Below are 23,460 nucleotides of genomic sequence, written 5' to 3' on the forward strand. Positions count from 1 at the left end.
ATGTTTATAATTTCAAAGCACCACCCAAGCTTTTTAAAATACATATATATATGTGTGTATGTATATAAGAAGTGACAAATCACAGTTTTCTAAGGCCCACTCTTAGGAATAAAGATTAAAAGCTCTGATACTCACCCCAGTTCCCAGACACAGCAAATAAAATTGCCGCTGTTTTGCTCCAGCATGTAGCAGGACTGGTGGGCCATTTCTAATCCTTTTGTTCTTTGTTTTGTTTTTAATTTATTATGAAATCCTTTTGGATCTACAAAAAGATATAAGAAAACATGTAATAAGTATTTGTGTACTTAACACCCAACTGTGTACCCTCCCTGATTGGATCCCTCTTCCATTCTCCACAAATGTAACCATTACCCTAAGTGTGGCATTTATCATTTTTATGCAGTTCTTCATATTTGGTCTATTTCTTACCTAGGCCTTTAAGCCTTTTTACCACCCTCTGTGTTGGAAGGCACTGGAATTTTCCATGAAACCACCTCATGCTTAAGAGCTTAGCATCCTCTTCCGTTTTTGCTAATCTCTCCACTTCTTAGACTCCCCATAAAGCTTTTTTTTCCTTTTAGATACCCTAGGAGAGTTGAGGTGGGACTGCTAAGTAGATTCCAAACAAGCAGGAGATGATTTCTAGTTAACAGAATCCAGAATGAGCAGTGCTGCCTATGCACTGACAATTTCAGGGACTCAGAGGCCCTCTTCAGCTTCCAGAGGAATTCACTTCTACTGCAGGACAGAGACTGTACATATCATACATTGTGGTGGCCAAAGGTGCAAGCTCTTACAGCTACATGCCAGGCTGAATCCTAGCTCCTCCACTTACGAGCTATGTGACCTTGAGACTCAATTTCCTTGTCTGTAAAATTAAAGTAATAATAGCACCTTTTGCAAAGTATTGTAGGAGCAAATGAACCAATTCTTATAAAACTGTTAGGATAGCATCAGACACATAGAAAATGCTCAATAAATTTTAGCTTTTGTTAATAATGGTAATATTATGTCTAGGAATTGAGCTGTACAAATCTTTATATACAGAAAACTCAAATATCTTACATCTCAAGTGTCATATTTTTATTCCTTAGTATATTTTTTAAGAGGATACTATGTATGGTGTATGCAATCCTTGTAGTCTTTGCTTCTGTGGAATTCTTATTCTTGCATTAAAAGCCTTCATGAATCATGTATCCATATCTTTTGTTCTGTCATGGCCACTTTCTGTCGTATACCTGGTGAGTGGGGAGGTGACTTTGCTAAGTTTCCCATTTCCATTTTCCAGAACTGCCTGCCTGGTCCTGGGCAACACCTTATGTTATTGTTAAGATAGCAATTATGAAAAATGAAAGGAAGAATTTAGTTGGGGTGGGGGGAAGGTAGAGGAACTGTTTAAGTCCTAAATTGAATCTAGATGGTGGGTTTGGGTATATTTGTTTCAGTTTCTCTATGTGTTTGAAATTTTTCAAAATACTAAAAATGTAAGCAATGTACTTTCTTTTACAAATGCCTATTTGTTTTCTGGGCCAGGTGTGTCAGTGCCTTTACAGCTGGGCCTGCCTGATGCAGTTCCCCCACAGTATGGAGCTCTGAGGGAGGTGAGCGTTCACACAGTGAGGGCCCGGCTCCGGCTGCTTTACCACTTCTCTGACCTCATGTACTCGTCCTGGAGGCTACTGAATCTCAGCCCCAACAACCAGGTAACATGCTGGCTTGGTAAGCAGTGCCAGTGAAGTGCTCACCAGCTCACAGGGCCTTTCTCTCAGCCTCTAGAAAATTCTTCCAAGGCCAATATTTCCTTTACTCTCAGCACCCAAGAGAAGTAGAAACTAATTGTTTCCATTTTAGTGCTTGTTTAGGGATAGTCCAGATATCGGTTTGTCCAAAGCTCAAGAAAATAAGAATAACTAAGCATATATTTTCTCTAAAGTCTAATCCAGGATTTTAAAACTTCAACACACTAAGTTGTAAGCACCACAGTCTGAGGCTGTTTTATAAATGAATCGGAGACATTTAGGAGACTTCTTGCCATCCTGACAAGTGAACATCCTGGGTCCTATGGAGGGGAAAATAAAGTAAATTTGGCTGAATTCACTCACTTTATAGAACACTCTAATCATGTAGGAAGAAAGCAAGCTGGCAATTTTTGTTTGTTTCTTTGTTTAATATGTAGGGATTCCTGTCAGGATATGTATCAGTTTGTAAAACTGTTAATCGAAAATCACAGTCATGGGGCCTGTGAGAGATTTGACAAATCACTGTTAGAAAAACATGATTAATTAGCCAGGCAACAGAAAACCATGCAGCCCTAAACAGAGTATTAACAAACTATAAGTAGTTGGAGAAATGTTTATGGTTTAAATTTAAGTGAGAAAAGCAGCTGAAAATTGTATGACAAATATGATCTCAACAATGTAAAAAACGTTTGTGTACACCCATGGAAGAAAACTGAAAGGCAATAAAATGTTAATAAGGCCGTTTCTATATGGTAGGATTACAGATGATTTTATCTGTGTGCATGTCCTTTTCTGTATTTTCCAAGTTTTTCTGATAGTCATACATTGTTATCAGGAAAAACTATTTTTTTAAAAGTTATTAATACTACTTTCTAGGTTTATGCTTATAAATTGTGTTTCAAAAAATAATTTATGTTCAAAAATGAGAAGTATTTCTTTTAAGCCTTAGATTTTTCCATTTATGTTAATGTTACTATCTGTTACAGAACAGTACATCTCATTATAATGCTGGAACGTGGGGCATTGTGCAGGGACAACTTCGGCCTTTGTTAGCCCCAAGAGTCTACACCCTCCCAATGGTACGCTCCATTGGAAAAACCATGGTTCAGGGCAAAAACTATGGGCCTCAAATTACTGTCAAGAGGATATCAACCAGGTTAGCATATTATGTGTATGTTTTGGTAACTACCTGGAATTTTTTGTTGAACTTTATTACTAACTAATCCCTGAGAGCCTTAGCTTCCTCATTTGTAAAGTGGGATAATAACAGTACTTACATTAGTACCCAGTGTAGTGACAATGCACCTAGTAGAGTGTTTGACTCATTAAGCTGACCTGTTCATTCATTGATGGGGATCAGTATGTCAATTGATCTTTGTAGTGATTTGGGGAAGTTAGGGAGAGTTTTACTTCATTCTCTTCTCCCTTTCTTTTAAAGGGGACGGAAGTGTAAACCCATCTTTGTCCAAATAGCAAGACAAGTTGTTAAGCTGAATGCATCAGACCTCCGACTGCCTTCCCGAGCGTGGAAGGTCAAGCTTGTTGGAGAAGGGGCTGATGACGCTGGTGGAGTATTTGATGATACGATCACAGAGATGTGCCAGGTATATTAATGCAGTGTTCCCTGATGCGTCATCCCCTCAGGTGGTGGCTGTTTTGCTGTTTCTCTAGTGATCACTCTGTAGGACTTTTTATAAATGGACCAAGAATGCATTTGTGAGCCTCACATAAAAAGTTAGTGCCTGGATAGGTGAATTATAACGTATTTATGAAATACTTTGTGAAGGTAATTTACTGAATAAATGTCAGTGTGTAGCACTCTGTTGTGCTTTAATACTGGCAGAGGAAAACAATGGCACTTATTCACATTTATGTAAGGGACGTATCCAGGACCACCCTTGTGCTCAGATATCCTGGTGCTTTTGGAACAAAGTAGAACTGCTAGTCTCCAGGGGTGTTAAAAAACAAGTCTTAACAGTTGGGACCAGTTCTAATTTTAAGATCCACAGTGGCAGCTTTGCTTCCAGATCAGCTCTCACCTTTCCAGCTTTGCCTAGTATTAGGATTTTTCTTTTTATAAATCCTGTAACTAAAATAATGCTTCTATTATATTGCTATAATTTATTGAGTCTGTTTGAAATATCATTAGGCCCTGCTTATAGATACCCCAAGTCTTGCATTGGCTTGACTTTCTCATCTTGTATCTTCATACTACAGGATATTTTCTGTCTTTCTGTCTGTGTCTCTCTGACTTCCTTCCTTTCCTTCCTTCTTCCCTCCCTCCCTCCCTCCCTCTCGTCCCCCCCCCCCATTTTTCAGGTCTTTTATTCTCAACAATGTTTTGAACTTGTCTGTCTATAAATCTTGCACATGTGTTGTTAGGTTTTTCTATTTTTCGTGTTTTTATGCTATTTTAAAAGGTTTTATTTTGTAATTTCAAATTTTCAATTGATCATTACTAGTATATAGAAATAAACCTGATTTTTGTGTTGATCTCGTATTCTACCTTGTTTAACTTGCTTATTATTTCTAGTAGCTTGTTTTGAAAGTCTTTGGGATTTTCTATATAGATCTCTTCTGTGGCTAAGAATAGATTTGTTTATTCCTCTCCAGTCTCTGTGCTTTTTATTCTTGCCTTATTGCCCTAGCTAGAACCTCCCATACAAGGCTGAATAGAAACGGCAACAGTGAAGCCTTGTTCCCGATCTCAGGGAAATATTGTTAGTCTTTTAACAGTAGGTGTGACGTCAGCAGATTTTTCAAAGAGACCTTTTATTAGATTGAGGAAGTTCCCCTTTATATCTACCTTCTGAGAGGTTTTATAATGAATGGATGTTCAATTTTGTCAAATGCTTTTTTTTGGCATCAATTGAGATGATCATACAGTTTTTCTTTAAACTTCATATATTGAATTACATTGATTGATTTTCAGATTTTGATTCAACTTTACATTCCAAAGATAAACCTCGCTTATTCATAAGCACTGCTTTAGCCACATCCCACAAATTTGATACTTCATGTGCTCATTTTTATTCAGTTAAAAATATTTTCTCATTTCTCTTTTTAAAAATTTTATTTTTACAAGCAAGCATTCCCCTTTCTCCCTCCTCCTATCCCTCATGAACCTCTAATCTACTTTCTATCTCTTTGAATTTACTATTTCTATTCATCTCTTATAAATGATATCATGTAATATTGTCCTTATGTGTCTTGCTTATTTCACTGAGCAAGTCTTTCAGAATATTTTCCACATGGGGGGTTTCCTAATTTCATTTTAAATTGAAACCACAAAAATAATTAAAGTGTAGAGATGGCTGGTTGTCATATAACATTATAAATTCCTCAAAATATTTTCTTTTCAGTATGACCTTTAATGTAATTGGTTTGTTTTTGTGATGCATTTGATTGTCATTTCTCAAAAAAAAAAAAAGGTTTTCTCTCTTCTACAGGAGCTTGAAACTGGTATAGTTGACCTACTTATACCTTCTCCCAATGCTACTGCAGAAGTGGGTTACAATAGGGACAGGTAAGGCAGTTGGCAAGTGTTTATTGGATGTCTACAACAATAATAATAATAGCTTACATTTACTGAGTGCTTACTATGTACCAGGCATTGTTCTAAGTGCTTTATGTTGGTATTCTCCCATTGAATCATCGTTATAACCCTGTGGAGTATATACTGTTATCATCACCTCTTTATAGATGAGGAAACTGAGGCACTTCCATCATGACTTATTTATTATAGGACCAACTCAATAGTATTATAGAGGGGTACAAGAAACTCCAATTTGATCATAAAACCTGACTTCTTTTGTGTTTCTGAAGGTCCACGTGGCCTCATTTCACAGAATTTTCTGCATGAAAATTCACTGAAAACCTTTATTATGCTATCAAGTCACAGTATTTGCAACCATATATTATCCTTTATATTTGCAAAATTTTGAGTTTTGAATCTTTTCTGGACATAAAAATGATAAATTAAATGATTTTAGGATATAGGGCATTCTGGAGCAGGTAGTTTAAGGATTAATAGACCATTTACCTACCTTTTATTAAATGGACCCATGTGGCTAATGACTACCATATTGGACAGTGCAGGTCTAGACTAATGCTGAAGCTTTTGGGTAATGTGTTTCTAACAGAAATGAGGAAATTTTGTTTGAAATATTTCCTTTAATTCTACAGGTTCCTTTTTAACCCCTCTGCCTGCCTAGATGAACACTTAATGCAGTTTAAGTTCTTGGGAATTTTAATGGGAGTTGCCATCCGCACAAAGAAACCTCTGGACCTCCACTTGGCCCCTCTGGTATGGAAGCAGCTGTGCTGTGTCCCACTCACCCTGGAGGACCTGGAGGAGGTGGATCTGCTGTATGTGCAGACCCTCAACAGCATTCTTCACATTGAAGACAGTGGAATTACCGAGGAGAGTTTCCATGAGGTCAGCCCTGACTGGTCTGTGTATCTGCTGGTGTTGACTTCCTATATGTACTGACTATAATTTTTCTGTGTAAAATTCAGATATGGTTTTCCATTTGCTGTGTGGAACATCCCATTTCTGCCTTTAGCCGCTCAAATCCAGAGCATATTAAGTAGTTGCTGATGGATAGAGTTGACTCCAGCCCCCAGTGTCTGCTCCTTCCGCTTTAATCCATTCTTTACCTGTTAGAGTAGAGAACCAAGGTGGAAAGAGAGCGCAGGGTCATCAAACCTGGTTTGGGGGCAGAGAGATTCATTTTCAGTTTTTCCTTCAGCGTTTGTCAGAACATTCCCTGCAAGCAGTCTGATCAGTCCTACCTATTTCATTTGCTTGTTTTTAATACTTAAAATCTTGACTTTGTTACTGTTATGTTACATTTGTGTGTGATATCCCTTTGGTTTTAATTTCTACTGTGTAATAAAGATTCTTTTTTTTTTCTTCTATTCTTAGATGATTCCTCTTGATTCTTTTGTTGGCCAGAGCGCTGATGGCAAAATGGTTCCCATAATCCCTGGTGGAAATAGTATCCCACTCACATTTTCCAATAGAAAGGAATATGTGGAAAGAGCCATTGAATATCGACTTCATGAGATGGACCGACAGGTGAGATGAAACATCTCTGGGGCAGGGGTGGGGGGTGGTGGTGGTGCATGTAGATGCTTGGAGTTGGCTCTGGATGAGAGCCAACTGGTTACTACTGAATATTGGTGTACATATTTACTGGGTTGGTTCATTTTATCTCTGTTTCAGCTCCTACACAGACTTTCCAGGTCATATTTCTGGGACTCCCATCTCCTTTCTCAAAGACAAGCTCTTACCTACATATTCAGGCTCTGCTTTCTCATTCCTCTGTCCTGTCCATCCTCATGTCTTATGCTGTGCTCCTTAACCCAGCATCCCCACTCAAACTGGGTGAGTCAGGGCCTCTGTGAATGAACCCCCAAACACTGGTCTTTCTATCCAAATGAGTGCCTCTTTCCCTCTCCTGCTGCAGTCCTTCAGGCCTCAGCTGAGAGTCCATCTCTTTCACAAACCATCTTTCCTCTGGATTCCCTAACCTATAGAGATCTTTCTCCTTAACTTTGAAATTCCTGAAGATATCATGTACTTCTATGTTGTCGTCTGAGAATTAGGTCCCAGATTTGGGGGCTTGTTTCTTCAATGAAATTGTAAAGCATTGGATGAAGAATGTGTTTTCTATTTCTTTTGAGTTATCCTTCTGTGTTGACATGTAGTAAGCATTTAATAAATGATCGGATGTGAATAAATGACCATAGAAATTAATAGTGTCTAAAAATGATTCTTTTTCTATACAAACATTAATAGCCATTTCAGTAATATTTCACTTACAGAATAAATTGGGATCTTCTCAATAGCTGGACCCAGATTCTGAGGCTGTGAGAGTTTAGTAATTTCAAATGTCTGCATTCCAGTCCTTTTAGTCCCACTTCCTTTGACTCATGCTTTGAACCAAGTCCAGCCATGAAACTACCTCTCTTAGCTCCCAGGTCAGTGAGGGAGGGTCCTTCCAGTGATACAGCCAGTGCTTATGATTTGTCTCCAGTTCTTGAATATTTTTAATCTTCAGAGAATAAATATCTGACCAAAAATGAATTGATCACCTCCTGCAGGCCCAGCATTGTGCCAGGCACTCTCACATGCATTTTTTTCCCTTAGTTACTCTGTGAGGTGCAGATAACGAGCACCATTTCATAGATGAAAGCACTAAGCCCAGAGAAATGAAGTGATGTGCCCATGGCAGAGCCAGGATCCCAAACCATGCTTAACCGCTACATCTAGTCTCTTCTGCTGGCCATTCTTGAGTGTTGGATTAACTTCCCCTCTCCATTGACTTCTCTGCTCTATCTTTGTTCCTTTCTCAGTCACAAGGCCTTCTTCCTCTTTTACTTCCTCCTTGTGTCTTAGAATCCTTTGTTCTTCTCATAGTTGTCTCCAGTTATATCCCTCCCCAGGCAACCAGGCTCATACCTCAGCCTCATTTTTTTTAAGGCAGCTTTTGTTTGTATTCTACCAGACATGACAGCTTGTTTATTTTTTGTGTTTTTTTTTTTGGTTTTTTTTTTTTAGCAGACTACAGCTAGGATGTTCACCCTTTAGCATGAGTAGAGACTGCCTTCACTGCCAGTCCCTGATCCTTAGTCCTGGACATAACAACCCTTGTACCAATCATAACCTCAGTGTCTTCCCCAAGGTGTGGCTCCTGTTTGGGGTCTCAGATTTTTTTTAATTGTAGATTGTTTTGGGTTGACCAGGAATGAAGAAGTATTTATAAAAGAAATCTTGAATAGTGTTAAGTTGGCAGTGGGGGTGGGGATGGGGGTGCCCTACCTACTGTATAATCTTGTAGGAATTTTTCTAAGACTGTCCTGGGCAGCCCCTGGTAGTTCCCTCACTCAGCATTCCCCAACTGACTTGTTCTCGGCTCTGTGCTAAGAGAACAGAAGTATAATTAACAAGTCACACATACTTTCATGTAGTTACTTATTTAAATTTCTCATCAGAATCCTGTAAGCAGCAATTATTTGCCTCATTTTTCAGAGAAATTCAAAGCCTAGAAACATCACTCAGCTAGTAAAGAGCTAGTAAGTGGTCAAGCTGGGATTCAGAATCCAAGTCTCTTGACTATAAATTCTTTGACCTTCCTAAAAAAGAACTTCCGATTTTTACTGCTTTTTTGTACTTGTCTAATTATTTTAGCTTTTTAACAGTGAGAATAAGTAATGTTTACAAAAAGATATAACTATTTTCAAAACAAAAATATAAATTATAAAAACAGTGGAAGCTAGACAGGTCCTCAGAGAGCTTCTTACCTTGATGAGCAGGCAGAGCACCCCCACATAGCACAGTTGAACAGCACGTGGCCAGGTATGGTTAGGAATATAAGTGAGTGGCGTGGGCATTGGAGAGGGCCACAGTGAGCTGGGACTTTGTGGGTGAGAGAAGGCAAGCTCCTAAATTGGACTTGGACTGGGACCAGAAGGACTGAAAGAGTCCTCCAAGCAGGGAGGGTGGGCCCTGTACAGCGCCACTCATGCCTGGAGTTCTGAGGGACAAGTAGAGGCCAGAAGTGTCCAACCCAGTCTGGCCCACAGTGGGTGCCCAGTGTATGCACACATGTTGAATTAACACCCTCTCCTGGGAGCAGGTGGCTGCAGTCCGAGAAGGGATGTCCTGGATCGTACCCGTACCGCTATTGTCCCTCCTCACAGCAAAGCAGCTGGAGCAGATGGTGTGTGGGATGCCCGAGATCTCTGTAGAAGTGTTGAAGAAAGTGGTACGTTATCGGGAGGTGGATGAGCAGCATCAGCTAGTGCAGTGGTTCTGGCACACGCTGGAAGAGTTCTCCAACGAGGAGCGGGTGCTTTTTATGAGATTTGTGTCTGGAAGATCTCGACTACCAGCCAACACTGCTGACATTTCTCAGAGATTTCAAATCATGAAGGTTGATAGGGTAAGTAAGCTATTTTTCCCTCCTTGGTAATGTTCATCCTTGTTTGCATGTTGGGAAAACCAACTGTGGCTTTCAAATAGGCCTGCCAATTCAAACTTTATGCTGGGAATTTCCAGATTTTTAAAATATAAAGCAGTAAACTTGTTCAGAAACATTGCTTAATTTCAGTTATAAAAGTCCTAAATGGATGTAGAAAGCATACTACTACCAACAACCTTCCCTAAATCTTCCAGTATCTTCTTGAGTTAAAACTGAATTTGGCAGAAGGATCATCATGTTGACTCTGCTTCCTATTTCCTATGCTGTTCATAGTGTACCTTGTGTACTGGGGCATGTCTTGTTTGTTTTCACAGAGATACTAACCAAAACTGGTGCATGTGTTCCAGAAAGAACCAGAAGACTTGGAGAGCAGTGATAACGTGCTCTGCAGCTATTTGTGTGGTGTGCTTCGTGGAGCAGGCAGCACTGCTTCTTTGCAGCCTCATGAAAAGCCCCAGCTGCAGGGCTACAGCCCAGCTGCCGTTTTGACAGATGGCTTAGGAATAAAAGGGTTTAGAGTCTTAAATGCACACTGCTGCCAGAATCATCTTTCTCAAACACCAGTCTAACCATGTCACTGTTCTTTCAGACCCTTCAGGGCCCCCATACATTGACTCCAGGATAAATGCCAACCCCTTAGTCTGGCCTCCAACCTCCATAGTCTGTCCTCTGCCCCACTTTCTGATACCATCTCTTGACACTTATTATGTTCTGGCCATAATGGATTGCTTGCCTTTGTCTCCAACAGACCATGCTTTTTTAAAAAAAAAACTTCTGTGTCTTTGTATAGGCTATATCCTCTGCTTTAGTAAGTACTCCTTCACACCCCTTTCCGTCTGTGCCTGGCAAGCACTTATTCATCCTTTTAAGTCCAATGCCAATGTCATATCCTTGAGAAATCCTTCTGGATGCTTTCCTGTGCACCCTCCTTCCCTATCCCATTCCTGAAGACAGACTTACCTAGACCTGACGACCTCGTGAACACTTGGTGCACCCCTGGAACCCGGAACTTATTGCATTAAGTCTTAAGTGTCTATTTGTTTTCTGTCTCCACCGCTCCCTCACCCTATCTCTGACCCCAATGAGTTGAGCAGTCCTCTGGGCAGAGCCCATGGTAGTTATTCAGGAAATAATAAGGAAAGTGGGTCTCTTCATACAAGGGCTCTTCCTGCCATTTTGGCAAGTTTCAATATCTGCCTTTCTGGTGGTTTTTTTCCAGCAACTATTCCTAGAGGCTGCTGTAACCAGAGTCGTTCCTCCCCTTAGTCTGCAGGCCTGTGCTCCACTGCTGGGCTAGGAGAGGCCATGCGTAGGAAGGGCTATGAAAAGAGGCCTTTCCATAAATTTTCTACATGACTTGACCGAAACTATAAGTTGTAAATCTGTTTTGTTGCTTCAGAGAGAGGTAGGGAGGAGGAAATGAATGAATGAAAGCTCTGGAAATAACCGTTGCCTTATATCTGCCCTGGGCCACCCCTCTACCCACCCACCCCCATTCCAGAAGTTAATCGACCACTAATCCCCTGCCTGGAGGTTTTCAACCTCAGAAAAGTGACCACCCTGGGTCTCTCCTTTGTGGCTTTTAGACCATTTCTCTAGTATCGAAATTTAAGTGATTACAGCCTCCTGTTGTCATTTCCCCTTGGGGGTCAATTGGATAATGTCTTTGCTGTTTTCAGCTTTTTCTGCATTAGAATTTTCTGTATAATCATTGGCTCTGGCACATTTATGGGCTGGGCCCCTCCAATGCTCCCACTTCTTTGAAATGCAGCTCACATAGGTGTGGGGCTCTGGTTTCAAGAGGAAGCTGACCAAAAAAGTAGGGCAAATTCTTTTTTTAAAAATAATTTTTAAAAATTTACAAAAACAGTGTTTTTGTCTATAATTTAATTGTAATTCATTACAAATAGTTCAGAAAATCGTTGTGTTTGCAGAGGGCCAGGGAACATATATAATCCTTTCTCTAGTAGTAGCCATTTTCACCTTTGTGCATTTCCTCCCAGTCTTTGCATCAAGGATACATATTTTTGCATAATGTATTTAGAATTTTGTATTCTAAATTTTTATCCCAAGCACTTTTCAGTTTTGCTGCAAATTGTCAAAATTATCATTTTGAATGACTGCATCAGTTAAATGGATGGACTAGGATTTAATTACATGTTCCTTTCCTCCTCTGGCTGTGTGCTAGTTGCCATGGTGGGTAAAGGATGCAGAAGGCAGAGTAAGAAGACAGTGAGGAAGGAGGTAGCAATGGCAGCTTCCACAGCTAGCTGTACCTCCCAATTATTCCTTACATTGTACCTGTTCTGTGGTGGGCTCCCTGCTCCTGGCTTCAAGATTTGAGTCCTCTTGGTGGAAGAGATTGAACTCTTGTTACACTCTCTGTGCCAGGCACTGTACTAAGTGCATTCTCTCAAGTAATCCTGCAAGTCAGGGCTTGTTCTCACTTTATGCATAAGGGCTTTGAAGGAGGCAAGGTGAGAAGAGGAAGCATCTTCACCAAAAGCCGTGATGGCCACATGACATGGAGCCCGTGCTCTTGCTGCTATGGCCTGGTCTCTGCTTCTGGCTCCAGCTGGCCATGCAGCCATGTCCATGGAGCCCTTCTCTAAAGGCAGGGAGAGGTGATTTCCTAGCTTTGGGGCCATAGTAAATGGGCAACCCCATCCTACCCACCCCTGTGACATCCCAGCTGCCCACAGTCATTTCTCTGGGTCTCTCTCCACAGCCTTACGACAGTCTGCCTACCTCACAGACCTGCTTCTTCCAGTTGAGGCTGCCACCCTACTCTAGCCAGCCAGTCATGGCCGAGCGCCTGCGCTATGCCATCAACAACTGCCGCTCGATCGACATGGACAACTACATGCTCTCACGAAACGTGGACAATGCCGAGGGCTCCGACACTGACTATTGACCGCTGCGGGTGCCACTGCCCCCTCTTTTTTCCTCAATAATGCTCACTTCCAGTTTAACATTGATACACTTTTATGGTAACTACATAGATGTTTTAGGAACACAAATCAACATTATAAACAGTGGCCACATTTAGTTACTCTAAATGTAACAGAGAAATTAGATGTTTTTATTTTTCTGTGATTGTACAAAAAAAAAAGACAAAGTGTTTTCAGTCAGGTTTCTTCCTCCATATTTTTGGTCACTTTTGATAAGTTTGCATGGAACCATTTTGGTGCATTTTTAGTTGGGAATGGTACATTTTTGTAAACCCACCCAGTGAACATGAAATTGTTAGTTGTGTATAAATTGTTCATTAGAAAGGACAGTTTTACATGAATATTCATATATTTATTTTGTTTTAATTTGAATTGCCTGTGCAGGGTTCCATATGCAGAGAAATAAAGCAGATTCAGGAATCAGAGCATGGTCTGCTTTTGTTATATCCAGTGAAGCAACTGACTGAGAGTTGCCATCAAGGTAGATATTAGTCCAGATGAGATGAAAAGAACTTTCAGGCTATTCTCAACTTTGAGTTTTTTGACCCATTCGGAAACATCCCTTCATATTGAGGGTGGGCTTTGCTCAGAAATGACATAGCAGAGGACCTTGTGGGTATAGGAACCTCTGGAGGCAGGAAGCTTTCTTTTCATTTGTTCTTCTGTTATCCTGGGTCTCTTCTGACTTTATTCCTTCATCTCAGGGTCCTTGCTTCAGCCACTCCATCCATCCTCTCAGCCCTCCCCTTCTCAGAGGCAGTATCAGGTACAGGATGCTGGGGGCAGAACTGGTTTTGTGGGGCCACGCATCATGTGGTGGAAGTCTTCTGTGGCACATACATTCCTCCAGTGGATGGGTCCCCTTCTCTTCCCTCCCACAGGCCTGTGGACAGAGCGTGCAAGAAGTATCTACCTTTGGAGGTTTCCTCTTATTAATTTGAAGACATACTTAAATGAAAGTTTGATTTTTATTGCATTTAGGAAGAATCTAATCATGGCAGATCTCAGGATTAGTGAAGAAAATTAACCAAAGCTAATTTGGTATTATCCCCTTTTACAGATGAGGAAATTGAGGTTCATTTAGTAAGTAGAAAAGCTGAGACTGGAATCCATGCAGGCCTGTCTGATTCCAGTTACTGTGCTCTTTCCACCTGACCATGAGGCAGTTATCTGTCTGCTGTGAGATGGCCTTGGGCTATGTGGGAGATGACGTAAACCCCCTTTGCTGCAGTTGGCTTAAAATGTTATACATTATAAGACCCTTTCTTGAACAGCCACGACATGCCTACTCTATAACCCAGGATATAACAAAGTACATGGTTCTGGCCCTGCCTGTGAAGAACTTGAGAAGACAAAATATGCAAGTGCTGGGATTAGAGAACAGGACAATTTATAATATCTTATCTCTATAGTGCGTGCATCCAAGTGGGATGAGGTGCTTGAGCAAGGATATGAATGAGTGTGTGAACTAATAGAATTAATGAGTGGCTTTCATATTTTTGAAGGATGGGTGGTGGGGAGTTGTGCAGGGGACTGAGGGAGGGGTTACAGATTTCTTGGTGCTTGAATCCAATCCCTGCAGCCCTCCATGCTGTGCTCATTTGTTCAGGAGTATCAGAATAAGCATGTGTTTCTGGGGAAAGGTGCCATCTTGAGAGCAGCTGTGAAGGCTCTAACTGCTGGGAGTATGAGCAGGAAGAAGGCAAAGCCTTTGGGTAGTTTGTCTCCTTTACCTATAGCAAGGTCATGCCACAAGCCACTTCCAGTGTACTTCTTAGACATGGTCTTTGCTGATAGCCTGCTCAAATGGGATGCCAGATGCAGAGCCTTGAAGGCAGCTGTTTTCTATAAGGAAGATAGGTGTATGTTTTCAAAGAAAAATAATGGGTTTTGTCTGCTAAGATAACGTGGCAAATGAATCTTTCCCCATGAGATATACCTAATATTTATAACGCTAACATCTGCATTTTATTGAAAAGAGGCTTCAATTGGAGTTGGGCCTCAGAGGGAGGGCATGGCTTCTGGGGAACCCCAGGGGTCCTTGATCCGATTGCTCAGTCAGTAGCAGCATTGAAGGCTTTGAAGCCTCTGGCTTGAAGCACTCATTCTGGGGGTGGGAAGGCCAGGAGGTAACTTCTCTTAGAGAACAGAGGCCACCTGTCTGCTCAGATCCTGGAGGAGGCTGGGGGAGAGGTCTCTTAGGGTCTTCTGGGCTAGTTCTTAGTGAAAAGTGATTCTTCCCTTTTGCTAGACCAAAGGATATGCCTTCAGTCTCAGAGCTTATTTTAATTCAAAATAATGCCTCAACCTTTACTGCCACAGATTGCTCTGGACTGAGGGGGCAGGAGCACCCCCAGCAGGCTGACCCTCATGGTTCCAAGACCTGTCATTTGGGCCTAATGATGGGTTCTCAGGAGGCCTGAGCCTGTGAGAAGAATCTGCACAGATGCCTCAGCTTTATAACAGATGCTGCGTCTTTGTTGGAACCCTGTCATTTCTTCATTTTCTTGACTTGTGGAACCTCTGGGAGAGAAGGGGAAGCGTGAGTCCCTGATGTGAGGAACTGAAATGGGCCTGGTGCAGGTGTTTGTTTTCCTGGGTCCACTTTCAGCCCCTATAGGGGCTTGGGTGTGTGTTTTATGTGTTTGTTTGCTGCGCTCACTCAGTTAACAAATACTTGCATTTTTTTGACCCTTATGCAGCCTAGAAAGAACTTTGCCAGTCTTTAAAATTTAATATTTCTCCAGAAGCCCTTTAAGGTGCAAATTTGTTCTGGCCTCTATACTTGGTGGCCCTTGCTCAGTACTGCCTGCTGGGTAGATGAAGCCATTGTCTAGTGGGCTTAGTTTTTAATAAAAACAAGTCTTGGACATAGAATCCTGAGCTGGAGGGAAGGTCTCTTGGGGTCAGATGATCTTCCCATTTACAAGGCAGGAACCCTAGGTTGGGAAAGGGAAAGCACTGGATCACAGGGGAGTCCAGGCTGGAACTGGGAGCTTTGGCTTCCTGTCAGCATGCCCTGGTGAGGTGAGGGGACTCAGTCAGTTCCCTCCAAACATTCAGTCTGTGCAAAAATGGACCAGTGTGTCCCTGCAAGATGAGTCTCAGAGCACCACCTCCCCCCAGCAGGCTGCTGTCTTCCAAGGACAAATCCGGAGCCCCCTGACCTAAGAGCATGTGGCCCTGATTTCCCTGCTGCATTGAGGTTCCCATGCAGACCAGCTAGCATGCTGTAGTGAATGGGGTCAGCCTCCAGCCAGGGGCCACTGCCTAGCCCCAGTACTGAGTCTTTGTACCTCCCCCCCCCTTAGTTTTCCCTGCGACCTTTGGCTGCCCTGGCCAAAACTGAGATTGAAAAAGAACATTCTGAGAGCTGCAAAAAGTCTGTAATCTATTCTAGTAGAGGCTGTGATAACATAGCTAATCTGAAGCCAATTTAGCATGCCTCTGGAACAGAGTCAGGCTTTCCTCTCCCCTGACTCACCCTTCCTTGGACGTGCCTTGGCCTTCCCTGACTCCTACCTTTCCTTGATCAGTGCCTGCTGATAAGAATGCCCTCCTCACAGTTGGAACCTATGGGAGCTGGGTTCAGTCTTCCAGACTCAACCCAAACGCTCTGTCCTCCAAGAAGCAATTCTAGATTACCATGCACATCCCAGTATCTGGGCCTTGTGGGTTCTGCCAGGCACTCAGCTTCTTTAACCCTCCATGGATTAGAGGATGCCTTCCCCATTCCCTACCTTCCAGGGACTACACATAATCTCACAACAATGTTATAGGAAGGATATTAGTCCCATTTTACAGATTAAGAAACTAAGGCTCAGAGAGGTCATAACTTCTCAAACACTAAGGACAGCAGAGCTGGGGGATTACTCAAGGATGCCCCTTAATCCCCAGCTGCATGTCTTCTTTCCACTAGACCTCCTGATGTAGGGCCTTGCCCAGCCCATGGCCAATAAATACCCAGTAAATGCTTGTGATAGGAATGAATTGGTGGATTCATTAAGCATGCAGTGCCCCTTTGCGGGACACTGATTACGTGCTTCAACTTGGCGGGCCTGGGCTGGGGGACCTGATCAGCCCCTGGGGAGGGTGGTGGGCACGGGCGACAGCGCCCTCCGCAGCCCCCCGGGCCTGGGAAAGTGAGGCCGGAGGCAGGCCCCATTTCCTCACCCAAAATACCACTGTTAGGGGAGGCTTGCCGGAGGGAACCGCCTTTTCCCCACCCCCTTATCTTGCCCGGACACTCCCCGTTGCCAGTGCAACTCCCATTACCACCAGTGCGCATACATTGTTGCCAGACACCGTTACCGGAGCAACTCTCGCCCCTTTTCAATCAACCTCCGCGCCCTCTCAGAACCAATCCAAGCCTTTAACCTCTACAGCTACCCCGCCCTCTAAACGCCCGATATAAGCTTGTACTCTCCCCTAATAAACTCTCTCTCTCTTGGCTTCTTCACCCTAAAAGAACCGTGTCCCGCCTGTTCCTTTCTCGCCGCCCTCCATACTTTGCACGCCACCCCGCCGGGGACCTGGCCAAGTCCCCCGCCTCACCCTCGCCTCCGGGAAAGAGCCCCCGCCGCCGGTACCCTCCGAGCAATCCTGGGAGCCTAGGATTTAGCAACCGGCCGCCACCCCCCCCCCCCAGACGAATCAACTGCGACCGCACCCCTTGTTTTATGCAAACATGAGAGAAGAATTAGAAAGTTGTTTTTAAGATTAAATAAGACACTTTTGTCAAGTGTTTAGCTCAGTTCTTTGTGATGGTGGTAAACAGGGACCTCAGAGTTGAAAGCCATGGGTCTGTCAGTGATGGCCTTCTGGGAACACCTCCCATGGCTCCCTTGGCTCAGGAACGCATTCCTATGATAGACAGGAATTCAATGTATTTTGCCTTAGAAACAATGTTGGGCGCAGTCATCAGCACAGCTTTAGTTCCGTGATTGCTACAGTCTTGCTATGTAGGTATCTGAGGATTAGCCTGGGAACTTAACCCTCGTTTATAAAATAGCTTCCATGGAAAAGGGGGGCCTCAGGGGAATTCAGGTTATCCCATTTAAGCTGAACCCACAGTGAATGCTGCTTTACAAACACAATCTCATAACCCTTACAAGAACTCTGCAAGCAACTGAGGTTTAGAGGAGGCTGACCTGTCCCAGGTCATAGGGTTAGAAAATGAGGGACACAGAATAGAAACCCAGATCCATTAAAGCCTGAAGCCCAGGATCCCGTTGTTCACACCAACTTCTGGCAAGCAGGGCCTGCTGGGAGTTGGGGCTTGTTGAAGATGATGAAAGCAAAGCCCTGGAGTTTAAAGTGGTTCTGTTTTAGACAAATATTTAACCTGGAAGACTGAGCTTTCTCTCAACATTGTTCGCAGCAGTGGGAAAACAATCAAGTCCCTGCAAGGCCTCTCTCCAGAGTCCAGAGCAATGGTCTCACAAACTAGAAGTGGAGCCGTCCCACTCCACTGTAGCTGGTGGGGTGAAGGGGCTGGGGCTGGGGCTCAGCGTGGTTACCCTGCTTCTGAGGTGAGTGCTGGCCTGACAGAGGCCCAGAGGCAGCAAATTAACCCTTCAGCAGTCTCAAAAGGGTTAAGAGAAGGTGCTACTTGCCTGCCTACATCTTCTGCCTTGAGAAATTCCACCACCTCTGGGATTTCACCTGGATATCATCTCTGCTTGGAGCCCTGGCTCCTGCTGGGGGCAGATGGGGGAGGGGGACTCCCAGGTCACATTTCATCCTCACAATAACCAGTCCTTTCAGCATCCACCCCCATCCCTTCTCTAATCTCTCCTACTTGTCTCCCCTGCTGGCTCTGCCAGCCATATTGAACTCCCTGCTATTCTCCTAAACATAGCAGCCATGTTCCTAGTCTGCGGCTTTTGCATTGACTGTTCCCTCAGCCTGGAATACTAGCCTCCCAGATGGCCGTTTGACTCTCCTCTCTTCCTACATGTCTTTGCTCCAATGTCATCTTTTCAATGAGCCTTACATCAGTCAAGCCCTCTTAATTTGCTTCCTCCCCACCCTTTACCAACACTCCCAATCCCCCTTAGTCTGAACTTCTGCGCACCCCCTCACACACACTTAGTACTTATCCCTTCTCCTATACCAATTAGTTATCCCCCCCATTAGAACGTAAACTCCATGGGAACAGAATTTGCCCCTTTTTCCAAATAGCTGTCCAACAAATGAAGGAAGCCATGAGTATAGGTCAAGATCCTCTACTATTGGCCTTAGATGGGTGAAGGGACTTGCCGAGGTCACAGCTGGCAATGGGTGGAGCTGGGAGTGTGAGCATCACCTATCACTGCAAAGCACTCACTGCCTCCCCACCTTACCCAAGGTTTTTCCCAGGTAACCAGGACCCGCCAAAATGGATGGCCCCAGCACGGACCAGGAAGCTGCCAGGTGGCCGGGAATCTTTACTATGGTGGCTAAAGCCCTTTAATTGAAACTGAAGTCGAGACGTGCTGATATTCAGCAAATCTAGCTTTGCATGAGCTTGTTATCCCATTACCAAGACTTAAGCAGGGTTGCCTCTTATGTTCCCATCTTTCTGGTCTTTTGTTTTTAATAATTTTCCCCTTAATAAGAGCAGTAAAAAATAAGGTTAGCTATGCAGTTTATGTTAAAATAACAGAGAGAGGGAATTTTCTAAAATTGCGTGTGCAGACACCCCTAGGAACGCATCTGCCCCAGGCTGATCTGGGCCAACAAAGCCCCGGGTGGGAGGCCCAGAGGCGGCAGGGCCTTTATTCCTGGCCCTCCCTGGAAGGAGTCTTCATCACAGACTTGGCTGTTCCCCCAGGACCTTGCGCCTAGGGGTTCCTCCCCTCCTCTCGTCCAGTGGGTGCAGTACAAAGGTTATTTCCCACGGAGCCCTGGACATGCTGGCGGGGCCTGCGTGCCTTCGCGGGAGAGAGCGGCCAGGGAATTGGAGGAACTGGCGAGGCCTCGGGCTCCACCGCCCTCTCAGCCTCGCTCTACCGAGCCGGGACCGCCCCACCCCCTCTCCAGGTCGCCCTGCGCGCCGCAGGCCCGGCGATCCCCGCCCTCGCCCCCGCCCCCGCTCTCCCGAGTGCAGTGGACGTCTGGGTAAAGGTTAAGCCCGCCCAGTAGTTATTTTTTAGACCCGTTCGGCTCCCAGATTTCCGAACAGAGTGCAGGCGTCTCTTTCTGCTGCGAGGGTGCACGGGCAGAGAACCCGGCGCGGAAAGGAGACGGAGGAAGGAGCCATCATTTAGTGAGAACCCGAATGCTCACCATGCATCCGTTGATTAATTTAATCTCGCATTCATCAAAAGTATAAAGTTGCAAAGTGAGGTAGGCAGTATCCCCATTTTGCAGGCGGGGAAACTGAGGCTCAGAAGCAGCAGTGATTAGTCTGGGAACTGGAGAAGCTAGGGTTCCAAGCCAAATTATCTGACTGCCCGGTCCCCAATCCCTCCAACACAGAGGTCCTTAGCGGGGCATCGTCCCCGCGGCCCGGCAGGTCTAGTGCGGCAGCAACTTGCGGACGGCCATCCGGGCAGCTAACGTGCTACCTGGGAGCTGATCCGGCATCATGGCTGCGCTATGTTCGGCGCGCAGCTCCAGGCGTGGGCACGCGGCGCGCAGGCTGCGCAGGCCGGTGGCGCTCACGTTGCGGCAGAAGTCCACGTGCAGAGTCTGCAGCGCGCGCCCGTGCGCCGCCACGGCCGTCAGCGTGCGGTTGGTGACGCGCGCGCAGTTCTCCAGGCGCAGCGCGCGCAGGCGCGGACAGCAGCACAGCAGGCGCGCCAGACAGTCGTCGGTGACGTGGCCGCAGCCCGCTAACGTGACGGACACCAGGTTGGGGCACCTGCGGGGAGAGCGCGGTGACCGGGGGGAGGGAGGCCCCAAGGCCGAGGAGGGCGCGGGTAGCGCCTGCCCGGCCCTTTCCCCCCGTGGAGACTCGTCGGTTTTAGGCCCCTTCTCCGGACTTACTGGCTCATTAAATTCACTGTGAAAGCCTTGGAGGGGACAGGCCCGATTCTCTCCATTTTACAAATGAGGAAACGGGCTGAGCAAGTTTAAGAAGTCGTCGTTTTCCCCACCCCCACTCCCCACTCCACACCAGCACCTTCCTGCACCTGCTGGAGAGAAAAGATCTTGAGCAAAGTTAAATTTGGCTTATTTGCAGCGTGACCATGGCCAAGTCACTCAGCTTCTGAACCTTTGTTTTCCTCTGTGTAAGGGGTGTGTGCGTGAGAGAGAGAATGTCTACCAGCAGGGTTATTGTGAGGATTAAGTGAGATTTGGGGTGTGCATAGGGCCTTCTGCAAGCGGTTGTGACTGGCTTTTCCTGGAAATAGACTTGGGGGCCTTGGTTCCCTGAAGCCAGAGAGCGATGGAGGGCGGCGGGGACGCGTGGGTGAGTGCTTTTCCCCACCAGCATACTTCTCAGCTCCTCGATTGCCGGCACCTGGCTGGAGACAATTGGGCTTCCTTGTGGTTGGAGAAGGAGGTTAAGGAACTGAAATACACCGGTCATGGCCGTGTCTCTCACCCTGAGCTCATCTTCCCAAGTTATGCACCTTCTCCTTCGTTTTCATATCAACCTCTGTGCCGCCAGTTTTATGAATGAAGAAACTGACCCAGAGAACTCAAGTGACTTGTCTGTGCTGCTCTCACTCTACTCTCCTGCCCCCTTATCTCAGGTTGCCCCCCCTCCCAGAGGACCATGGTGTGGGGCCATGGTGACTTACTTGCTGTCTGAACACAGGACATAGGTTTGAACCTTGCTGAACCATTTCCTCATCTAAAGTGAGAGCAATTTTTACGTTCCTGGTGGTCATGAAGATTAGATGTCCAAGCCCTAAGGGCGTTGAGTGACCGGTTTCCCCAAGAATCTTTTAAGTCAGTTGCAGGAGGAAACTGGAAAAAGAGGTATCTCCCTCCCTGCTCAGCTCCTCCCAAAAGTTGGTTGCCAAAAGAACCAGATTCCGCCAGATACTTATCTTTACCTTACTGTGTGCCAGGTGTTGCTATGTTATTTAATCCTCTTACCCTCTGAGATAAAGGGATTTCTCCCATTTTACAAGTGAAAAAATGAGATTGTGGCCTGACAGTGGAACAGCTGGGTGACGGAATCAGAGCCCTGTCATCAAAGCCTTTTCTTTTTGTGAAACTAGGCCCTTTGCTTGACCCAGACAGCCAGCCTGGGAGGCCTCCTCCACATCTTGCAGGCTTGGGTGATTAACCCTGGTTATCTTAGGCCAAGAATGAAGCAACTTCAGGGCAAGCCATCGTTCCCGCCCCCCTACACATACACACACACACACACACATTTTTTTCATACATATCACCTTCCAGTCTGATTTCTGGGCCTTGTTTAAACTGATGAAAATGGCCTGATCCATTCAAGGACCAGCTCCAAGTCCATCTTCTGTTTTCTTTGCACCAGCAGAAAAAAAAGAAAGGTGGAGCCTCTACACAGATTTCCTTCCATTCCTGTCGTGCTGCCAGCAAACAGCGGCTCTTAAACCTGGGTGGCAGCAAACTGGCTGAGCCTAGTTTTCTAGTAACAGCCAGGCCCAGCTTGTTAGTGAGTAAGGGGTGTATTTCCTCAAAGGTAGGACAAGTCTGGTGAAAGCATGGTTAGAAGTTCTCTGTTGTTAATGGGCTGCTCTAGCCAGGAGGCTGTGACCATGGAGGAAGCCTGATGAGGTAGCTCAGCCTCTGTGCCCATTGTGGCATTGCCACATAAAATACAGAATGTATTTGGAACATACCTGTATTAAAAAATTATTCACTGTCTATCTGAAATTCGTAATTAACTGGGGATCCTATTTTTATTTGCTAAATCTGGTTGGACTGTGGGCAAATCACACAAGCTCTTAGTTTGCTCATTTGAAAAATTAGGCTAAAACATCCTCCCTAAGGCTATCAGTAAGTTCCTGAGGGAACCATTATTATTTATTGCCACCTTGACCCCCCAGGCTGGTTGGACTCAGTTAACCCAAAGCACCCTACCTCCCCTTCATGAGCAGCACTTCACAGGCCTTGGGGTCTGCTTGTTAGGGAGAGAATGGAGGGGTGAGCTGATTGTTGTGTCTGGAACCCCTTCCCAGAGCCTGACCTTGAAAATCCAGTCCCAGCTGGGCCCACCCTGCCCTTGATGGCTGCCAAAGAGGACAGCTGCCTAAGGGATAGTGACAGCTGAGGTCCTAGTTCTTTCTTTTTGCAGAAGCAGCTCCAGGACTTGCAAAGCAGGGATGAGGGTTACAATGGTTTCCCTACAGTTTTGTCCATCTCATATGTACCATACTGTGGATGGGGTCTGGGGTGTCTGATTTGGGCCTAGTCTGAGGTGCTCCAAGATGGAGCCCCCTGGAGCTTCACAGAGCTCTGGAGGCCAAAGAGCCCGCTACGCTAGCACGGCTCTAGAGACAGGCCTACCTGTCGCACACCTGGAGGAGGAAGTCATTGACCAGGCTCTCGTGCTGGCTGCAGATACTCCTCTGGAAGGTGCTCTTGAGCCAGTCCTCAATGCTGCACACCTGCACCCGGCTTGAGTGCCAGCAGATGGAGAGGCTCCTGAGCGCTGGGCTCAGGAGGAAGTTATCCTTCTTGAGTTCTGTGAGGGAATGAAAATGCAGCAGGGGCCAGAGTGCTGGGTCTTCAAACACATCCTGGAGCTGGGAGCAGGTCCTGGCAAGGCTCTTCCTGCTGTCCTTGTCCAGGAAGGAAAAGAGGTGCAGCAGGCACTCCCGGTTGAGCTGGGTTATGTGCATGGTAAGCAACGGCCACGCCTGA

General features: G+C 45.2%; 2 protein-coding genes across 10 annotated transcripts in view; one reads left to right on the forward strand and one right to left on the reverse strand.

Annotated features, from left to right (window-relative positions):
• The window catches only part of HERC1 (HECT and RLD domain containing E3 ubiquitin protein ligase family member 1), a 260,009-nt gene extending 246,906 nt beyond the window's left edge, over positions 1-13,103 (forward strand). For all 8 annotated transcript variants that reach the window (XM_037833741.1, XM_037833743.1, XM_037833744.1 and 5 more), the window contains 8 exons: positions 1,534-1,703; positions 2,726-2,895; positions 3,178-3,343; positions 5,189-5,265; positions 5,925-6,177; positions 6,667-6,819; positions 9,383-9,688; positions 12,456-13,103. In XM_037833741.1, the coding sequence (XP_037689669.1) occupies positions 1,534-1,703; positions 2,726-2,895; positions 3,178-3,343; positions 5,189-5,265; positions 5,925-6,177; positions 6,667-6,819; positions 9,383-9,688; positions 12,456-12,641 (1,481 nt within the window). In that variant the 3' untranslated portion in view covers positions 12,642-13,103. The remainder of the gene's footprint in view (positions 1-1,533; positions 1,704-2,725; positions 2,896-3,177; positions 3,344-5,188; positions 5,266-5,924; positions 6,178-6,666; positions 6,820-9,382; positions 9,689-12,455) is intronic.
• On the reverse strand, positions 141-23,460 carry FBXL22 (F-box and leucine rich repeat protein 22). Of its 2 annotated transcripts, XR_005216448.1 has the most exons (3): positions 23,104-23,460; positions 19,948-20,524; positions 141-262 (listed from the first exon to the last, which is right to left on the reverse strand). XR_005216448.1 is itself a non-coding variant. In XM_037833749.1 (2 exons), exons 1-2 carry the CDS (start codon positions 23,436-23,438, stop codon positions 20,179-20,181), a joined length of 681 nt encoding a protein of 226 aa, XP_037689677.1. In that variant the 5' UTR covers positions 23,439-23,460; the 3' UTR covers positions 19,924-20,178. The 2 variants fall into 2 exon arrangements, 1 of the variants encoding a protein (XP_037689677.1); XM_037833749.1 differs by lacking the exon at positions 141-262 and having other exon boundaries at positions 19,924-20,524.

The sequence above is a fragment of the Choloepus didactylus genome, chromosome 4, assembly GCF_015220235.1.
Source record: "Choloepus didactylus isolate mChoDid1 chromosome 4, mChoDid1.pri, whole genome shotgun sequence".
Taxonomy (NCBI): domain Eukaryota; kingdom Metazoa; phylum Chordata; class Mammalia; order Pilosa; family Megalonychidae; genus Choloepus; species Choloepus didactylus.

Excerpts from the sequence above, each read along its gene's own strand:
- FBXL22 (XM_037833749.1), bottom strand. The coding sequence starts at position 23,438 with ATGCACATAACCCAGCTCAACCGGGAGTGCCTGCTGCACCTCTTTTCC. Across the intron at positions 20,525-23,103 it reads CTCCTCCAGGTGTGCGACAG|GTGCCCCAACCTGGTGTCCG; the intron begins GTAGGCCTGTCT and ends CTCTCCCCGCAG.